The sequence below is a fragment of the Tauraco erythrolophus genome, unplaced genomic scaffold (assembly GCF_009769465.1).
Source record: "Tauraco erythrolophus isolate bTauEry1 unplaced genomic scaffold, bTauEry1.pri scaffold_58_arrow_ctg1, whole genome shotgun sequence".
NCBI classification, from domain to species: domain Eukaryota; kingdom Metazoa; phylum Chordata; class Aves; order Musophagiformes; family Musophagidae; genus Tauraco; species Tauraco erythrolophus.
The window spans coordinates 2550-23260 of record NW_028238626.1 but is presented as its reverse complement, the minus strand read 5'-3'; the positions used below and the strand labels follow the sequence as shown (position 1 = coordinate 23260).

At 44.5% G+C, this 20711-nt stretch overlaps 1 protein-coding gene across 1 annotated transcript in view; it reads left to right on the top strand.

Moving 5' to 3' along the window:
• The window catches only part of SMARCD3 (SWI/SNF related BAF chromatin remodeling complex subunit D3), a gene marked incomplete at its 3' end in the record, with an annotated part of 54128 nt that extends 33706 nt beyond the window's left edge, over positions 1-20422 (top strand). Inside the window, 7 exon segments of the mRNA XM_086630903.1 lie at positions 1737-1859; positions 14847-14969; positions 16793-16817; positions 16820-16887; positions 17408-17420; positions 17423-17508; positions 20261-20422. Of these exon segments, the coding sequence (XP_086487029.1) occupies positions 1737-1859; positions 14847-14969; positions 16793-16817; positions 16820-16887; positions 17408-17420; positions 17423-17508; positions 20261-20422 (600 nt within the window).
• Positions 20423-20711: the final 289 nt, after the last annotated feature.

Below are 20711 nucleotides of genomic sequence, written 5' to 3'. Positions count from 1 at the left end.
GAAGGGACCTGAAAGATCATCCAGTTCCAACCCCCCTGCCATCGGCAGGGACACCCTCCACTACACCAGGTTACCCAAAGCCCCATCCAACCTGGCCTTGAACACTTCCAGGGATGGGGCAGCCACAGTTTCTCTGGGAGACCTGTTCCACTGCCTCACCACCCTCAGAGGGAAGAATTTCTTCCTCAGATCTCATCGAAATCTCCCCTCTTCCAGTTCAAAGCCATCGCCCCGTGTCCTGTCACTCCACACCCTTGTCCAAAGCCCCTCTCCAGCTTTCCTGTAGCCCCTTTAGGTACTGGAAGGTGCTGAAAGGTCTCCCCGGAGCCTTCTTTTCTCCAGGCTGAACAGCCCCAACTCTCCCAGCCTGTCTCCAGAGCAGAGGGGCTCCAGCCCTCCCATCATCTTCGTGGCCTCCTCTGGACCTGCTCCAGCAGCTCCATGTCCTTGTTGTTTTATATTAAGAAAAGGATGACAAAAAATGCAAATATATGAGCAGTATGGAGAAGGTGCATAGGGAATGTCTGCCCACTGCTGCTCCAGCTATGCAAGACGATGACATCAAGTGAAGCTGACGGATGACTGGTTCAGAAGGAGGTACTACTTCGCATGCTGCCTGTTGAGGCTCTGGAAAGCCGTGCCTCAGGCTGTTGTGGGTACTAAAGGGCAACAACTTTCAAATGCTGTCAGAGGCACAATGCTAGGATAGATGGACTGTTGGGATGACCTCATGTGATAGTTCTTATGTCCTTACGGAATATAGTGAACAGGTGTGCCTGGTGTCTCTCACGTAGGTGTTTGTGTCTTACACCAGATTAAAACTGTAGACTTCTGATTCTGAAGCAAACCAGGAATGCCAACCAGCTTTTAATTCCTATAGAACAGAAGTATTCTAACAGCTAAATATTTAAGTTATATAGATGAAAGCTAGAGTGAATATTGTAGAGATAGACAAGGCAGTCCAGTAGATTTCTTACAATTCCTTACAATTCCTTTCTTTTATGGTTTGCCTGCATGAGTTATTCCCAATTAAGAAATGACTTTTTCAGGTGTACTTGCCCATTTCTAAGCTCAGATCGTTCGGTCTTCCTTCTAACCTACTCCATAGCATCTCCCCTGATAACATCTCTGGAAAAGGGAAAATAAAAAAAAAAATTAGTTGATAGAACTAATGTATTTAGCTAAGGTCTTAAAATACCAAAAAAAGTTGGCAAGATCATAAGTTGACACCTCATAGCTGGTCATGTCAAGACTTTGAAGTGAAGGTCAGGTTCACCCCAGCCAAGAAGATGTGTTGACAAAGGTTGACTTCCTACATGGCAGTTTTTACTTACAATGGGTAACACTTGTTTAGAAAGCAATCAGGTGAACAACGCCCCGTGATTTTTAGCCTAGAGAGACCCAGCACTTTTTTAGTTTAAACAGGACAAATTTGCCGTACTTTGTATTGCTGAGAGCAGTGGCTCCCAGACTGCTTGTAGCTAAGCCTCACTTGGGAAAAAGCAGCCATGATTCTAGCCTCGTGGCTCCAACTGTGGTCTTCCCGAGTTCTTCGGCTTTAGTTGTGTGCTCCGGCTTTTCAGTCCTGTGCTTGTACCGTGCCACCGAGACCTGCCGCTGGTTGGGAGCTGCAGCTCCTTCTGAGCACGTCTGTCCAAGGGCTGGGAAGGTGTCAGTATTACTGCTCTGGAACATAACAGATTCCAGTGCTTGGATATTCCTTGCTTCCTTCTCAGATCCGGGAGCTGGTTCCTGAGTCCCAGGCCTACATGGATCTGTTGGCCTTTGAACGCAAACTAGACCAGACCATTATGCGGAAGCGTGTGGATATTCAGGAAGCGCTGAAGAGACCGATGAAGGTATGTTATGAAAAATTTGTAGATAGAGTCAGGGGAAAAAAATAATCCTTGTATTAAATGGTGAATGATCTTTCCAGTAAAAGTCCTGTTAAGAGAGATACTTTGAAACAGGGTGGACAAAGCTCCTAATAAGCAGCTGGAAAGCAGCATGCATGTGAAAGTGGTGGAGAAAATTCTATGACTATTACCAGCCTTAGCTTCTGAAAACCTTTATTAAGAGCAATAATAGTTTCTGGATAAATAAACACTGATTTTGGAACTTGTTACTAGAATAATTAAAAAGAAGAAAATGAGATTAGAGGGGTGTACTGAAGAGATTAAATTTCCTATTAGAATTCAGTCAGAAGCTAAACTTGTGGAATAATGGAATATGTGACGGGAAGAATTACTTACAGAAAAATTGTTAAAGATGCTGCAGAAATGTGTATGTTTCCACAGTCTGTAAAAGGATGATTCATGTAAGAAAAGAATGGATGATATTTTCTGCAATTTCTGTTAGATCAAGTCCAGCACTTCGTCATTCATAATATCCTACTGAAATGGTCTTTTTGTAAGTTTTCTGAGTCTACTCAGCTGAATCATGGAAAAGTTTAGGTAGGAGGAAACTGTGGAAGTCATCTAGTTCAACCTCCTGCTCAAAACAGGGTTGTCATGGCCTTGTTGAGTTTTGAAAATCTCTTAAGGATGGAGGTTTCACAGCCTCTTCAGGCAATCTGTTCCGATGTTTGGCCTCTCTCATTGCGAAGAATTTCTTTTCATGTCTTCCTTAAGTTCTTGTGACTGTACTGAATGCTCATACTCATATAGTACATCCTGTAGTATGGGGAGTTCTGTAGCTGCATGTCTGCTGGGAGGTAAAGCTGTCGTTCCTGTCTGTACCACAGTGGTGGGTACCAGCCCAGCTGAGATCAAGATGCCATTCTGTTTGTCAGTGTACAAGTACCTGATACGATGCAAAAGGCTTTTGCCTCTGATGGTTTTTCAATTGATACACGTGAAACAAAGAAAAATGGAAGAAATTGAGTTCCATTAACATATCTGTTTTATAGATAGGAAACCAAAGTGTGGATGGTTTGTAGTCAAAAAGTGTTGTATATAGTAGATGGGACTCTCAGAAGGAATAATTTGTCTTGTCTTCTTAATGTGGGTAGAACACCATTATTTTAAACCAGCGAGGAACTTGGCCACGTTTAAAAGTCATTGAAGACTCAGACTGACATTCATAAATCTGCAGGAGGATGATTATTTTGTGACAAACTGTTTAACTAGGGCATTGGCCAGTACATGAGGTTTCAGCTCTGAGGTGTACAGTGGAGATGTTCAAGGCCTGTAATGGGGAAGAGTAGGGGAGACACAACACTGCACAGAAACTGTAGACAGAAAATTCTCTTTCCATCTAGGGCTCAGCAACACGTTTTAAATACCAGTTACTCAGCTAGTTAACATCTAAAGAATGGTTAAACAGATGTTTTCAGATTCATGTCGACTTGCGTGTAGCAGCTGTGAAATTCAAGACTTGTCAAAATAGAGCTAAGCCTAGATAAATTTGGGTTGTTCTGATGTTAAGTATTTTCATTTTATTGTAGTTGGAGCATTTGTAACAGCAATAAAAGTTATCTCTGCATTTTGGTCTCTTATCAAAGCTCTTGTAATTTTGAAATATTTGCCTTGAAACAGTGGTTCCCAAACTGGGATTGTAATCTTGGGAAAAATTTAAATTTGTCTGAGGTATCTGCTAAAATGTAGGGAATAGGCAGGATTGCTCAGAATGATCAGTTGTAATTGCAGTTATCATCTTGGTCACGGGGACTGAGTTGTAGCTGGAAGCAGTCTTTGGGAATCACAGAGTTATGGTCTCGTGTTGCTCAGGCTGTTTTTTTCTGTCTGAAGACTAATTATTCTGGAGAAATGAGGACAGTGCATAAAATACGCTGGGCCTGTTGATCCTGCTTGGACCTTCTGTGAACAGCTGCACTGTTGAAACGGATGACATCTGTGGGATTGCTCAGAAAGCAAGGAGACCTTGGGGTTGTGAGGTTGGTTGAAGGGAGGAAAACGGCCTTCACCATCTGCCATGACTGTACCACTGTCAGCAGCCCCTCTCAGCTGCCAGCTTTTTCAGTCCAGATCCTGCCTTATCTTTTTTCTGCCTATTGGGTACTAGTGTGTTCTCTCCTCATCTTCTGTCAGTCCCGTGTTCTTGAACTGCATCTGTCACGAGAGTCTCAGGATTCCTCATCCACAGAGCAGGGTTTGCTGCATGCCACTCATAGCAAGAGTCCTTGCACTGCCTTTATGGAAGACCCACACGCTTACTGCTCAGAATTCCAGAAAAGGCTTTTTAGGAAGGAGTCAGGCAGACAGGGCTGTTTGACTGCAGTGTGGCTAGAGGTGCAGATATAGCAAGCTCCATGGCCTGAAGGAAGCAGAAACTGTACGACCCAACTTCAGATGAGTAGGTGTCATTGAAGAGGAATGCATTACTGAGCATCTGGACAGCTAGGGCCATGACGGACTTTGGGAGTGGGATTTATTTGGGTAAGCGTAGACATCTACACTGTATTTATTTATGTGTAAGCTAGTCACTCTGGGCACCCTTTATAGTTGAGAGATTTAGTCAGCGTAGACAGTGGAGTTCAGGGCACAGTTCTTGTGCAGAAGTAGGTACTTAAAAGGATATAGATAAATCATGCCCTAAAAAGTGCCTGTTTCTCTCCATTGTCTAAGCCTGAGATAACTAGTGAGTTGTGGACATAAACGTAATTTTAAGACTGAGATGATTTTCATCCTAAGGCTTTAAGCAGGGGTCATCTGGCTGAACGAAGGACATGGAGTGACCCATCACACAAGCAAGGGTCCTCACTCCAAGCCCTGGCATCACAGACATTGATTTGGTCTTATCCAAACCAGAGACTGTTATCCAGGGACTGTCACTCTTCCACAGTGAACTGGTGTGGGACATTGGGTTTGGGATATTATTTGAGGCAGAAGAATGAGTAATTTGTGGAGGTTTTTGTGTCGTGCTCTGAACCCTACTGTCATTGAGCTCCTTGAGTCAAACCTCCACTCGCTTCGATCAACAAATGCAGTAGGTATCATTTACCCCAATTTGAGCAAAGCATTTTATTCATTCTTCATGGGATGTTTTGGAGAAGGAGGTGGGGAATGCTGAAGAAAATTTAAGGAAGCAGAGAGCAGTGGCAGCTCTATCACTTTTTAGCTGTTGTAGATTCCCCTCTGCACTTTGAGGGCTGTGCCGCATGGGCGGTGTACGCCCTTTTCTGTGATTGTCATGTCGGTCTGGGTGCTGGCTGCGATTAATTGGAGAAATTTCTGCTATAAAATAGTTGCCAATTGATTTGAAACGTAATTAAAGGTGAGGGTTATTATTTTGATAATAACAATATTATACTTAATGTGATGTGACTGAGAGGAAAAAAACCTTAGGATAGGTCAGTAATTAGAATTCCCTGTGCAACAGAAAAGTTCTAGTGGTGCTGCAGAAGACCCTAGTGACATGTCATCTGATTGTTAAAGCTGGAATGCAATGTCATGGATGCTCAAAACAAACAGTTCAAATGAGAATGATCATGCAAAAAAAAAGAGCTTCTGGAACAACCTAGAGAAAGGAAGATTCACCTTGTGAATGTCACTCGGCTTTTATATGGGAACACAAAAACAAATTGGGAGGGACTCGGAATCGCTGCCTTTTTGGTAGAGGGGAAGCAAAGTATCAACGGTTAGGCTGAAGGACAATGTCGGCACAAGAGAAAATGGGGATAAGGTGACTGAATAAATGTTAGGCTTGAAATCAGAAGAGGTCGTAATTGTCAGAGAAGCAAAATTTCTCCAAATCAGGAAGCGGAAACAAAGATTTCATTTTTGAAATTGTATCTTCATGGGTTCTGGAAGGTATGACATGATGCAGACCTGTGACCTGGACTTGCTGTTGCTGCCAGCTCAGTGACCCTAGGGCCCACTGGTGTACTCCATCAAGCACTACAGCGATCTTGATAACGTATTTTAGAGCTCTTCAGGGGAAATGTCTGCACAAGCCATTTAAAGTAGGAATTTGTTGAAGACAAACCAGAATTTACGGCAACTTCAATTTAAACAAACAATTTATTGAGGGAATTTGATTAGGAATTTTCTCATCTTTAATCGTCAATCATAAAATTTACAAAATAAAAAAAGCTAAATAACTTACAGTTTCCCTAGTGTGAGGAGATCTGTCAAGCAACAGATACATCCTCCAATTAGTATGCATTTATACACTGGGAGAGCTGGGTCATGGCTTGTGGTTGTCTGACCACCCTTAGCCTCAACATACACATGGATGGGCAGTCACTCGGTCTTTGAGGGTCACCTCAGAATCAGTGGGCTTCAGGTGAGTCCAGCTCCTTTCGGACACCTCTGAACTTGGCCCTAGGAGTTCTCAGGTTTTCTTCTCTCAACGGATCTGGGGGTTCTTACACACGTTGTTACTGAGAGGACCGCACCAACGCGTGTTACTGCATTACTGGTCCCCTTGTCGCCCGGGTAGCTACTCGCTGTCCCAGGCTCTGCCTGCAGCCGTATCACACTACACTGCTTTTAACTAGTTGGGACTGAGTCAAGCCACTGGGCAACAAGTTCCTCCGCCTCGACACAAACAGGCAAAGTAATGTGTGCGTTCTTAACCGTCACAAACGAGCCATTTGGTGAGAACATGGTTACATCCTGGATAATCACCCTCCCTCTCCCCCATGCAGAGGCAACAGGAATTGTGAGGCTGCTGTGGATCAGTGTCCTTACATATAGTGACCAGTAACAGGATCATAGGTTGGTTGAGGTTGGAAGGGACCTCTGGAGGTCATTTTGTCCAACCCCCCTCACCTCCTCAAGCAGGGCCACCTAGAGCCAGTTACCCAGAACCATGTCCAGCTGGCTTTTGACCATCTCCAGAGTGGGAGACTCCACAACCTCTCTGGATACTGTGTGCCGGCACTAAATCCTTCATAAGAAAGTGTCAGAAGCCCTTCCAAATGTGAGTAACAGTTCCACCTAAATTCTGATAATGAAAGATCAGTTTATATTGAGACACTGAAAGGTCTGATGTATTTTAAAATTATCATACATTGATGTGGCTGGATATTCCTGGTTCTGTACATATATAGCCACTCCAGCCTCTTCCCTGGACTTTGATTTGGTTTGTTTTTTAAAGAGCTTTTGGCTTTGGTCCAACAGCTCGTATTTCAAAAATAGACCAGTTGAGACTGATTAACGTGCATATTTATGACCACTAGAGCAAGATATTAGAGCTGTAAAACATTTTTCATTACGTCAAGTCTTTAAGTCAACACCGGATGTCCTTTAAAAAAGAGCTGCCCTGTTTGATGAGTGGTTAGAGCCTGCGTTGAACAGGAGAATGAACTGGGCAATAAAGTCTCTTCTGGCTTAAAAACCTGCAAGTTTTCATAGAATCATAGAATCATAGAATCGTTAGGGCTGGAAGGGACCTTCAAAGGTCATCTAGTCCAACCCCCCTGCAAGGAACAGGGATATCTCCAACTAGATCAGGTTGCTCAGGGCCTCGTCCAACCTGGCCTTGAACGTCTCCAGGGATGGAGCATCCACCACCTCTCTGGGCAACCTGTTCCAGTGTTCTACAACTCTCATGGTAAAAAATTTTTTCCTAATATCCAACCTGAATCTACCTCCCTCTATTTTAAAACCATTACCCCTTGTCCTATCACAACTGGCCCTCCTGAACAGCCTCTCCCCATCTTTCCTGTAGGCCCCCTTGAGGTACTGGAAGACCGCTATAAGGTCACCCCGGAGCCTCCTCTTCTCCAGGCTGAACAGCCCCAACTCTTTCAGCCTGTCCTCATAGGAAAGGTGCTCCAGCCCTCTTATCATCTTCGTGGCCCTCCTCTGGACCCTCTCCAACTGGTCCATGTCCTTCTTATGTTGGGGACTCCAGAACTGGACGCAGTACTCCAAGTGAGGTCTCACGAGGGCAGAGTAGAGGGGGAGAATCACCTCCCTCGACCTGCTGGCCACGCTTCTCTTGATGCAGCCCAGGACGCGGTGGCCTTCTGGGCCGCAAGAGCACATTGCCGGCTCATATTGAGCTTCTCGTCCACCAGTACTCCCAAGTCCTTCTCCTCAGGGCTGCTCTCAATCCATTCTCCGCCCAGTCTGTATTTGTGCCTGGGATTGCCACGACCCAGATGTAGGACCTTGCACTTGGCCTGGTTGAACTTCATGAGGTTGGTACGGGCCCACCTCTCCAGCCTGTTGAGGTCCCTCTGGATGGCATCCCTCCCTTCCAGCGTGTCGACAGCACCACACAGCTTGATGTCATCGGCGAACTTGCTGAGGGTGCACTCCATGCCACTGTCCACGTCACCGACAAAGATGTTGAAGAGGGCCGGGCCCAACACGGACCCCTGAGGGACGCCACTCGTGACCGGTCTCCACTCGGACATCGAGCCGTTGACCACTACTCTCTGAGTGCGGCCATTGAGCCAATTCCTTATCCACCGAGTGGTCCATCCATCAAACCCATGCCTCTCTAGTTTAGAGAGAAGAATGTCGTGCGGGACAGTGTCAAAAGCTTTGCACAAGTCCAGGTAGATGACATCCGTTGGTCGACCCTTGTCCAGCGATGCTGTCACCCCATCGTAAAAGGCCACCAAGTTGGTCAGGCACGATCTGCCTTTGGTGAAGCCATGTTGGCTGTCACCCACCACCTCCTTGCTCTCCATGTGCCTTAGCATGGTTCCCAGGAGAATCTGCTCCATGACCTTGCCAGGCACAGAGGTGAGGCTGACCAGCCTGTAGTTGCCCGGGTCCTCCTTGTTCCCCTTTTTAAATCTATATTCTGTGACAATGAGTTCTGCGGGTTAAGTATAGCTCATTCTTCTGTGCATAGCATATGTGACATGCTTCCATTGGTCAGGTTGGAATTCATGGTTTTGTGGCATAATTTTATGTGTTCTGCTTTTTGCATTGTGAGAGAAGGAAAACACAAACACCTCATCTTCCTTCTTTAAAAGAGATCAGCCCATGTTTTAAATATGTCTTTCATGTTCTTTTATGTTCTCTTTTCTTAGGTAAAAAATGCAGTCCTCCCAGTCACTGTAGAGAAATAATTTTCCAATGCTCCTAGCTATTCTTCCCACCCATCAGCCTCCTGATTCTCTTCCTGAGAGAGTACAGTATACGGCTGCCGAATAAGCTGCTGTGGCTGATTTTACAGACTGTTGTGCGTCCTGTTCTCTATTTTACTCCTCTATAACATTTGTTTGACTTTTGTGGGATTTTTCCTTGACATTTTTATAGAACCCTCTACAGGTATTTTTCATGTGTTGGTGCATTTTTAACTTGGTAAACATTGGGTTTCATTTTAGTATTCATGATATTTGCATATTTTACCAAGTAACTGATTTTCCTACTTTGGGTTGGCCATTTTTAAGTTAAGTTCTTGTCCATCTTTTTTTTGTCATGAGTTACATAACTTCATTTTGTTTCTTCTACAAATTTTGACATATCTGTTTGCTGCTACTCTGAGTGAGCAATACCTCTATGTTCCAGTTCTGATACGGACACTCTCTGTTTCGTTTGATTCTTTTACAATGGTCAGACTTGAACACTTGTTATTAGTGGTCATTGTTCTTTTTGTCTCCTCATTTGTAGTCTCCCTGCTACTTTATCTTCCTGGGTTTTTTTTTCTCCTGAAAAGTTTTTGTGAGACCGTGAAACAGTTACTCTATATGCAAAGACAGAAACATAGATTTTTAATCCTTCCTGTGCTTTGTGCATAAGGTTTTTATGCTGTGTTGAAGTTCATAGAAATCCATCCTTAAGATGTGCCCAGAGAGCTCTTGACACAACACCGTTCACAGGATCAGCAGCCAGATTTCCTTGATTCAGTCAGCAATAGACTACCTGCTGATAACTCCAGTTCATTTGTTTGAAATCCCAAGCACAACTTCCCTGGAAGTGTCCCGAAGGTGTTGTCCTGCCTGAGAGTTCACTGAAGGAGACTAACTTCAGCAGTCGGTAAAGATTTATCATGGAACATCATATAGATCATGGTATCTTCAAATGCTTAGTTTCTAATTTGACTTTTTAGGGATTTACTGCTAATGGAAACTGGAAAAAAAAAAAAAGTGGCACTGTAAACTAGAATTAGTTTTCTGAAGGATTTGATGGATTTCCAGCATTTTACCCATTTGCTTCAACGTAAAGCTGTATTGATTTGTGTGACATTTACGAATTTAGAGAGAAAAAAAGCTGTTGTTCTGCTGCTCCAGCATTCCCGTCAGCCTCCTGTTTAGATCTCATTCCACATGAGCTCTCCTGCCGTTTGTGCTGCTGTTGTAGCTGAGACCTTTGCAGTTGTTCATCGCTGACAGGACTGATCTTCCATCACATATGCTTCTTTTTCCTTTTCTTTTTCTCAAGGAGAAACTCTAAGTGAAGTACAGTGCTTTTTGGGGAAGGCTTTGCTTTTTAATATGACTGCTATTTCAAGTTCATTTTGCTGAAGATAAGTCAAAGGTGCATGTTAGAGATGTGCATCCTAGACTTGGAGAATAAGCAGATTAAGCATTTACTGATTTTTGGACAAGACTATTTGACTCAAAACGTCGATGAAGTCTCTGTGAAGTTCCCCTGTTGAGCTTTGTCCCTGTGATGGTAAAGTTTGCATGTGTCTGAAGAGATGAAATGTGATGCTTTCTTCTTGCCCCAGAGCTGTTTAGTTTCTTCTTCAAGCTATGGAGAATCCTACCAGTAAAAACAAGGCCACAGGTTTTGGTTGGTTCTGTTCTGTTCTCTGAGAACCCACCATAGAGAGAGGAGAAGAGATTTTAGATCTATACTATAATGTGCGTTGCTAAGAAATTTGCAGAATTTGAAGGGCAGGGGCATCTTGCCCAAGTATATCGCACTGCTGTGTTTAAGCTGCAGATAACCAAGTTGCACATTGGTTGTATCATTTCCTGCCTGGATGAGGTGGAGGTTGCTCAACTGGAATGGAAGATTACACTTAGATCCTCCTGGATATGAACTTGACATTACTGTGGAACCCAGGAGTACTGATAAGTGGACTGAGTGCAGTGATTTTGGGGGGGTGTCTTCAGCCATGGAGACTTTCTGGTCTGTATAGTGGCTATAAAATGCCAGCCAGCACCATTTTGGTGTTCTTCCTTGAGCTCGATTTTGACTATCTGTATCATCTCTGAGCTGACACCTTCCAAGACTGGACATCCTTATGACAGCAGTATGGCTGTGAGTGCTGAAGTTGTTACTCGCTGGGTAGATCGCTCTTTGAGGGACTCAGACTGTGCTCTTGGATCTCTGCCAGGATCTGGTGACATCAGGTGGGATGGTAGTGCCTCCCAGATGACAGGAGAAAAGTCATGGTAGAGGAGAAGGAGCCTGCTGGTCCAAAAAACCCCGTTCATTTGTAGAGCTATGGTCCTGATGCTTTGCTAGAGATTTCTAAATGTGTTTTCTTGAAATGCCACTGCTCAGAGTATGTATTACCACAGTTGGTGATAACTGTATGTAGGACAGGTTCAAGTGCCATTGTCTAGTTCTGGGAACTGGAAGGTAAGATAGTCAGCCTCCCAAAATGTCTTGAGCAGAGCGGTTCCCTGGTAGCTCTTACGAAGAGTCAGTGGTGCAGGCAACACTAGACATATGTAAGGAAGAGGTGATAGTGGGAATTCTGGGAAGGGCAGGAGAAGGGAAAAATGGAGCAGCATCTCCTAAAGGAAAAAAGAGGAGGTGGACATGTTGACAGCAGCTTCAGAAAGGTGGTTGTGGAGGGCTGAACGTTGCTGGGTCAGCGCAGTGCCGTACAGGGGAGGACGTGTTTGACTGTTCATGGCCAGGTGCCTTTGTCGCAGCTCTCGGACTGAATGCCTTCGGCAGACGGGCAGCACCGCGCGTCGGCCCGGCGTTACCGGCCGTGGCAGCTGTCAGTGCCCGACGCCTGTTGGCAGTCGGCTGTGCGGGCTCCTTCCGAAGGGCTCAGCTGCAGGCAGGGGGCCGGGGCTGGTCACCTCCTGCGGGGCACTTGGCCCTGCGGAGCCCTCGGAGGGGGCAGGAGGCTGTGCCCCCGGAGCAGGGGAGGGCAGGCGGCGCGGCGGGGGTGAGCGGCCGCCTCCTTGAGTAAACGGCTGGCAGAAGCAGCAGACATTTGGCGTGTGCTGAGAGAAAGCAAGAGTGCAAACACAGCTGGATCGTTAGGAATAAAAAGAGAGGATTCTCCGTGTCTCCCCAGAAGTGACTCTACAGAGTTTTCTGCAACCCAGGAAGTTTCAGAGTTCCTGGGATAAGAGCAAGCCTGAAGAAATGAAACATTTTTCACGGACATGTGAGCAGAGAAATTTGGTTTACAGAACCTTTTTTTAAATTTTTTGAATTCCATTTTACCTGGCAAATGTGAGTTTTCCTTCCTTATGTTCCCTTATTCTGCTTTGTGTTCTAATAAAGATTTTTATTAGATTTAAAGCCCATTTGGTGTTGGGGTCCTCTTGCAGCTGTGCAGTTGCCCTCTTCAACTGATTTCCTGGATATTTGTTACGAGTCAGAAGCAAGGATCTGCCTTGGGCCATAATCACTGCCTTAATACTGTTGCAAATTCGCAGTACCCTTGGGCCAAAATCAAAGACAACTCCCAGGGTGCAGGTTACACATTTTGCTTGTTGGATGGAATGTTTTTGCTAAAGGCTCAGCGTTCCACAGTACTTAGAGGTTGTCGGTAGTGTCTGTAACATGTTGGAGTCAAAGGCTAAATGGTTTTGGATCTAAAATCAAGATTTGTAGAAAGTAAGACAAAACATAACTTTAGAGATAGCCATTTCTTAGGATTTTTATTCATAAATCATTCTAAATTCCTTTTTGACGACAGTGTGGCAGTAGGCTGATATATGGTGGGGGTTACAGCGAGAAGAGGATTACATTTGAGACAGAGAGTTCATTGCATAGAAGAAAACACTTAAGTTGAAGAGAGAGATGTGGAAGAACGAACAAACGATACGCAGCCTGACCTGGGCAGAGCGGGGAAAGCACAGGGAACCCAGCGGGAGAGCAGTTCTGCAGTGTAAGCTGCATCTGGCTTGTGCCTGCCTTGAAAGAGAAATGGCAAAGGGAAACTGTGGCAAGTATCAAGGAGAAGTATTTTGTGTTTCACAGTGCACTTAGCCTTGTTACTAACTTGTTTTCAGGTGGGCTGTGCAAGGAAGCCAGAGCCTGAGAGCTGGGAGAGAGGAAGACATCTGAAATCAGATCTGAATAAAGACGTTCTTGCAGAGGATGATCTTAGTGATGAAATGTCAGGCTCTGGAGGAAGCACGCACAGTTCCTATCTGGATATGGGGAGATACGAGGAGAGGAATTTCCAGGGTAAAGGGAACAATGGAGATAATGTCTTTAGAAATCAAAAGAAGATTAAATGAAATCAGAGATATAAACCTGAAATATCAGTAGAATATCCAGGAAGAACTATTAAGAAAAAAGCTGCTTTTGTGTATAGATACAGTTTTGCAAATAATCCAGGTGGGGATAAAATTTAGGAACAGTGTGTAAAATATGCAAGTTAGTTTGAAGAGTTGTGAATTTAGAAATGTGAAGTCCTTCACGAGACCTCCACACCAAGTAAAGATTCTAGGACATTAAAAAAAAAATTGTATAGTGAAAGAACACTTTAGCAACAGAAATCCTGTAGGAAAGGATGAAGAAAGAGTATGGATTTCCAGGAATATTTTTCTACCTATCTGCCTGTTCTTATCTGTGTCAACCTGTCACTTTCTGGACTCTTGGCACTGTTGAAAATCCTCAGTGTGTGCTATTGACACTCCATTTCCATCAAACCATGTCACTGTCTTCTCTGGATCTGGCAAAATGTAGTCATTTTCTTGTTCCTCTTCAGCTGTACTTCTCTCCCTCCCGTTCCTCTGTGCCATGTTAGATGTTTGGTTTCCTGACCTGATGTGTGTAACGTCCTTCTCTCCTGGACGTGTGTGTGTTTACAAGACTCCTCTTTTCTCGTGTTGTACGAAGGTTGTTGTGACTGCATTAACTTGACAACTGTAGCTTTTTTGTCATTATGTTATGAAGAGATATTTGAAATTAGAGTCCCAGAGAAATTTTTGGTAATATCTTTTCCGGAATCCATGCACCAGAGTTAATGGCCAGGTTTTCCACATGGTGCACGGGAGAGAAGGGCACTGAGAAGTAACGTAGCCATAAGGCAGTACAGTGACTGGGAAGCCTTAGCCTGTCAAAATGGCAGCGTGATTGTCTCTCTCGCAGGCAGAAGCACGTGCATTAGGGGTGAAGCACAGTGCCTTCCTCCACTCAGGTCTCACAGCAGTTGGAGCTGCAACATGTTTGATCAGGGTGGAAGGCGGGTACACAGAAGGTTGGGGAGCAGAGGTGTGGGGGGGGTTAGGTGTGTGTCTGTATGAAGACTATCACCAGGCTCTGCACGATGGTGGAATGCAGATGGGCAGAGATGTGCCCGGCATGTGATTTGCAGTTAGCTGTGTTTGTGGCTGCCCTTTGCAAATAGGAACTGATGCAACTGGGAAAGACGTTCAGGTAGCGATGGGTTCGCAGCTGTCTTAGCAGCCTCGCTAGGATCGAGATAGGAAGGGCGTCATATCGTGCTTTTCTTACAGTGAGTTCTCAAAGGTGTGATCCACAAGTGCAGGACAGGTAGCCTCATGGGCTTGGCTGTGCAATCTCAACTTTCAGTGGATCTTAGCATGTTGGATAGGCAATAATTTTTGAAAGGCAGTTTCAGATTCAGATCTTCAGTGCGTTTTCTTCCACACAACCAAATCTTAAATTCTAGTATAATCCAGTGCAGCTGTACTGAACATGCGGATTCTCTGCTAAATGTGTAACTATCACCTTTCCTGTGGCTTCCTCAGGTCTTGGACTTAAATTGGATGTGTACTTTTCTTTTCTCCCTTTGTATAACAGCAAAAGCGCAAACTGAGACTTTACATCTCCAACACATTTAATCCTGCAAAATCTGACGCTGATGACTCTGATGGCAGCATTGCTTCATGGGAGCTGCGAGTGGAGGGGAAGCTCCTGGATGACGTATGAGTTACCTGTGCTTCGCTGGGCTGGCAGGGATCTAGAGATTGTCCTGTGGGGTGGTGGGCTTTACTGGGGACATCGACTCGGACGAGACATCTCTGAACAGCACTGTTGGCTTGTTGCTGCTGGGAAGGTGCCACGTCCAGGCGGAGGGAGGGATAAGGTTATAATGGGAATGTTGGGGAGGGGCAGGGAGGCCAGCAGGAAATGGAGCAGCCTTAAGGATAGGTCTGGTAGGAAGCGGAGAGAACAGGGCTGAGAGAATTCCTTTAAAAGACAGAGCAGGGATCAGGTAACCAGAGGTGTGATGTCAGGCCCACAGCAGGCATTGCATCTTGAAAAGAGTAGGATAACAAGGAGAAGCAAGTAGTCCATATTCCTAGGGAGGACAAGAGCATGTATGGACGCTCAGAGCAAGGATGGAAGGAAAGTTTTATCATTCCAAAGTCCTCAAAAGCTCAGTGACGGACTTATCTTTCCTTGGGAAAGGCTGGACTTTCCTAATAAAGGTGTCACCTATTTAAATAGATTTCACAAGCTGAGTATTTAATAGGATAAACAGATGGAGAACATGCATGTATGGAGAGGGCAAGGCTTTCAAGGCACGTCTATCTGGAGATAACTGTGCATGAATCAGAATCATAATCTTGCTGGAGGATGGAGGGGTGACAAAGTACAATATCTGGAAATTGAAGTTAAACAAATTCAGTTTAGAAATTAGGGCATATATTTTAACAAAGAAAGATTCTTTATTGGAACAAAATAGCTTCTCAATTACTGGCAAATTTTAAATCAAAGGAGGATGTATTTTTAAAAGATTTTCTGCATTAAATAAGAACAAATTCATTGAAATCCTGTGGACTATATTCTATAGAAAGTCAGATTATGTGATTATAGACGTCCCAGTTTTTAATTTAGACAGTATGAGCTGTGTTAGTAAACAGTGAATACTGATAATTAAATGGAAAGGCAAGATGTAAAGGAAATAGTGTATGATTAATCTGAAAAAAATTCTGTCATCTGATAAATCAGACCAAGAAATTAGTGTTCATCAAAATAACCAAGCTATTAAAATAAAAGGTATACAATGGCCGTAGAATCCCAGTATGGTTGGGTTGGGTTGGGTTGGAAGGGACCTTCAAGGATCATCCAGTCAGACGCCCTGCTGTGGGCAGGGACACCCTCCACTACACCAGGTTGCCCAAAGCCCCATCCAACCTGGCCTGAACACTGCCAGGGATGGGGCAGCCACAGCTTCTCTGGGCAACCTGTGCCAGTGCCTCACCACCCTCATCATTAAAAACCTCTTCCTTACGTCCAATGTAAACCTACTCTTTTCCAGTTTAAAACCATTGCCCCTTGTCCTGTTGCTACAGGCCCTAGTAAAAAGTTTGTCCCCATCTTTCTTATAAGCCCACTTTAAGTATTGAAAGGCCGCAATAAGGTCTCCCCGGAGCCTTCTCTTCTCCAGGCTGAACCACCCCAGCTCTCTCAGCCTGTCTCCATAGCAGAGGAGCTGCAGCCCTCGCATCAATTCTGTGGCCTCTGGACCCACTCTCACAGGTGCCATGTTCACATTACAAGCCAGTCCTTTCCAGTAACAAGAGAGTCAGGGAAATCTTCCCTTCAGTGTGCACTGTCCCACCACTGTTGGGATTTTCACGTCTTACCCTGCATTTGTCAGAGGGAAAACTCAATTTGATGGATCACACTTGTGTTCTATGCGGGAATGCAACGCTCAAGAGAAAAAGCCTGAGAAAGAAGTGTAGAGCACAAGCTAATGTGTGCAGCCTTCAGCATTTCTGTTTCTTCTGATTGTACAGCTCAGCAAACAGAAACGGAAGTTTTCGTCTTTTTTAAGAGTTTGGTTATTGAACTGGACAAAGATCTTTATGGGCCTGACAACCACCTTGTGGAGGTAAGAAGGTCATGCATGGTTTGCATACAGATCTGGTACTGGCACAGATAAACAGCTATGTGCCCATTGTCTACCTTGCTTAAGTTACCTCACATTCATTACCTCATTTAAGGTATTTTCAAAGTTGTCAAAATCCCTTTCTTTTTAAGAAGGTTCACTACCAGAATCTATGCAGTCTAAAACCATAGATGGAGGAGTGATGTAGTGCGCATCTTGGAACAGAATGTTGAAATGATGAAGAAGTGGTGTGCATTTTTCCTAACAAGTAAAGCGTGCTAGCGGCAGAACAGATGCACACTAAAGCTGAATTGTAAGGGCAGAGCAAGAAATTATGTGGGTGGTTTTGTTGTGAGGTTTTCTTTTGGGTTTTTTGGGGTTTTTTTGTTTGTTTGTTTTTAAATTGCAAGATCTTCAGAAGGCTTGTACTTGTCTTATTTTTGCATGGTGTACTGTGCAAGATGCACCTCAATGGACATCAGAAAAAAAAGTCTGACTGTCATTCCTGTTTTTTCTTTGGCAGTGGCACAGAACTCCCAAACCCAGGAGACGGATGGCTTCCAGGTGAAAAGACCTGGTGATGTCAGTGTGCGATGCACGTTACTCCTCATGTTGGACTACCAGGTCAGTGCACTGCTTTTGGCATGGAAAATACAGCCGTTGGGACAGTGCACCAGGGCAAAGTCATCCTGTCACAGATCAAAAAACAATATACCTGGACTCAGAATGTCACATAGTCCATTGAGGTTAGCATGCTACCAAACTGACAGATTATTTAAAATGTAAAGAGAGGACACATCAAGTAAGTTTCTGTTATGGTCTAGCAAAATATTTTTCTTGGCACTATGATAATTAGTATTTTTATGGCAAGCACTTGCAGAAAGAATATGCCTTTCTACCTCAGGCTTCTTAGAGAACAGCCAGATGAGTTGCACATGAGTTATGTGTGTGGTCCTGTACAGAAATTCGAAGGAGTGGCTTCTGCTGGTGATACCTGAACTAGCTGTGTAGCTGTGGCAGCGTTTTTTTGGGAGCAGACGACACAGCTTTCCTGGTCTGTTAAGTTTGGGTTCCATTGTCACCCTACTAAATGCCTCTACGCCAATGCGCGCAGCATGGGGAATAAGCCAGAGGAGTCGGAAGTGTGCGCGCCTGTTGGGATATGACCTTATTGGCATCGCTGGGACGCGGTGGGATGAATCCTACGGCTGCAGCGTCAGAATGGAAGGGTACAGGCTCGTTAGGAAGGACGGGCAGGTGACACGCAGAGGAGCGGTTGCCCTCTGTGTCAGAGAGCAGCTGAGTGCACGGAGCTGCGCCTGGGGATGGAGGAGCCGACCGACAGCTTATGGGTCAGGATTAAAGGGAGGGCAGGGACAGGGGACATAGTAGTGGGGGTCTGCTACAGACCACCTGACCAGGAGGACCAGGTGGATGAGGCCCTCTAGAGACAGACAGGAGCAGCCTCAGTTCACGAGCCCCGGTCCTCATGGGGGACTTCAACCACCCCGATATCTGTTGGAGGGACAACACAGCAGGGCACAGGCAATCCAGGAGGTTCCTGGAATGCATGGATGATAACTTCCTTCTCCAAGTGGTAGAGGAACCAACAAGGAGAGATGCTTTGCTGGACCTTGTTCCTGATCCTTTGGAAAGCTAAAAACTTACTTCCAAATCAGTTCCCTGATCCCAGCCACAGGAAAGAAAACAAAAAAAGGGCAAAATTAGGTTATTCTGCCTTGGGATAGGATATAAAAGACATTCTTGGGCACAGTTTCAAACTGGTTTAAGCTGTTATAAGGCTAGGCTGCTCAAAAAAAAAACACTTTCATTTCAGTTGGGGGTGTGCATTGTCACAGTCTCCATTCTCTTGGCACAAATGATGGAGACTTGCAGTTGTGGAGCTCATTAATCTGACTGAAACTATCCCTGAAAGAAGTGTTGCTGTCTTAAGGAAATTAATACAAATGCAGTGCTGAGAGGAGGTGGGATGTCCCTTTTCTATGGCAGTTCAGTCTCAGGCACATTTTAATTGTATAACTTTGAGAATTTAATCTGTGCCATTCTTTTTCCCCTCATGCAAATAGCATCTATCCAGGATAAAGACTCTCTATTTTATGTTAACAGAGAGAAAATTTTATTAATTTAAGGAGTGTATGAGCTAACTGAAATGCCAATATAGCCAGTGAGAATCTTTATTGTTAAGACAATATAATGATGTTTGTTGTACTCACCATTGTTATAAATTTATGCTTTAAAACAGATGTTCTCTTATCCTTAAGTCTTGATTTGTGATAAAGCCCAGTTTGGGTGACCTAGCACCCAACAGAGTAATCCTTGCCTAATAATGTGACAGATATTAGACTTGACTATGGGTACACGCTTGAAGAGGCACCAAATTCCAAGGTATCCACGGAATGTATATTACTAGAGATGCAGAACAGGGTAGTTGAAGAGTTGTATCACAGAGGTCAGGAGAAATACGTTCCATTGACTAGTTGTGGTTGGGTGAATTTTCTAGTGTGCAGCAGAAGGGTGGGAACATGCCTGAAAACAGAGTTCCAAGGTACTTTGTTGAGGTGAGGCAGATGAACGGTTATTACCAGCAGCAGAAGCATCATCCTGACTTCCTTCTCTCTATCTGTGGTTAACCTCCAGTAGTTCAGAGGAAGGACCATTCTTTTTTGTCTCCCACTCCCTAAAATCAAATTATGCATCAACGTTGAAAGGGAAAATTTTCTTGATTATTATCTAAAGCTTGTGATACAGATGGTCTGTGTGCATAGCACGTGTAGAGTGTCCCTATGTCGCTGCCGTGCCGGGGACGGAGAGAAGAACGACACAGAATTCAGGTCCAGGAGAAAATGCCAACGCCAACAGCGCGTTTAATTAATTATAAATCCATGTATATAACATTGGCCAAGGCAATTGGTCGCTTGACCATCCACCTCCCAGAGTGATTGGCTAAACACTACAACACCCATTTCAAAACAACTTTCCCAGTGTGCCATAAACAAGGCTGCGTAACGAGCTACAGGTGCGAGATAAAGTCTTAGTTTACAAAAACCTCAAACTGTTTCTCAGCCAGCCTGCGTGGGAAAAAGAACTTTCACAGGATGCTACAGCAGCTGGAAAATTTCTGCTTCTAGCTTTTTGGTATCCACATCCCTCTTTCTTTTCCAACCTTGGACATGATTCTCCCAGAGCACTGACAGTGGTACACATCTGAGCAACTTGTATTTTTGCAATCTCTGCCATCGATTGAGGTGCTTCCCCTGAGGAACAGAGTCCCCCCAGAATTAAAGCTGAGACTTCTACTCTGTATCTGTCTACTTTTCTCTATTGCCATCTCCATCTCCTCCTCTTTCTGTTGCAGCCTCCACAGTTTAAGCTGGACCCACGGTTAGCCCGTTTGCTGGGGATACACACACAGACCCGGTCAGCCATCATCCAGGCTCTCTGGCAGTACATCAAAACAAATAAGCTGCAGGACTCCCACGATAAGGAATACATTAACTGCGACAAGTACTTCCAGCAGGTAACTCCTTTTGGACACAGCAGCTGTTTTAGAGCTACTATAATATCCATCTGCAAATTACTGATTTTGTCTTCTTTTAATGATTTGCACTATCTTCAGTACTGAATGACTTTTAACAGTCACTACGACTAGTATAATAAGTACCTTCCTCATGTGCCAGTGCCAAAAAACCACATCCGGTGGTTCAGCGCTCCCGCATAAGTTGTGGCCTTTCCAGGAAGGAGGACAATTGTTTCACTGTATTGATTTACTGTTTTTTTCCCCCAATGTATCATTTTGTACTTGTACC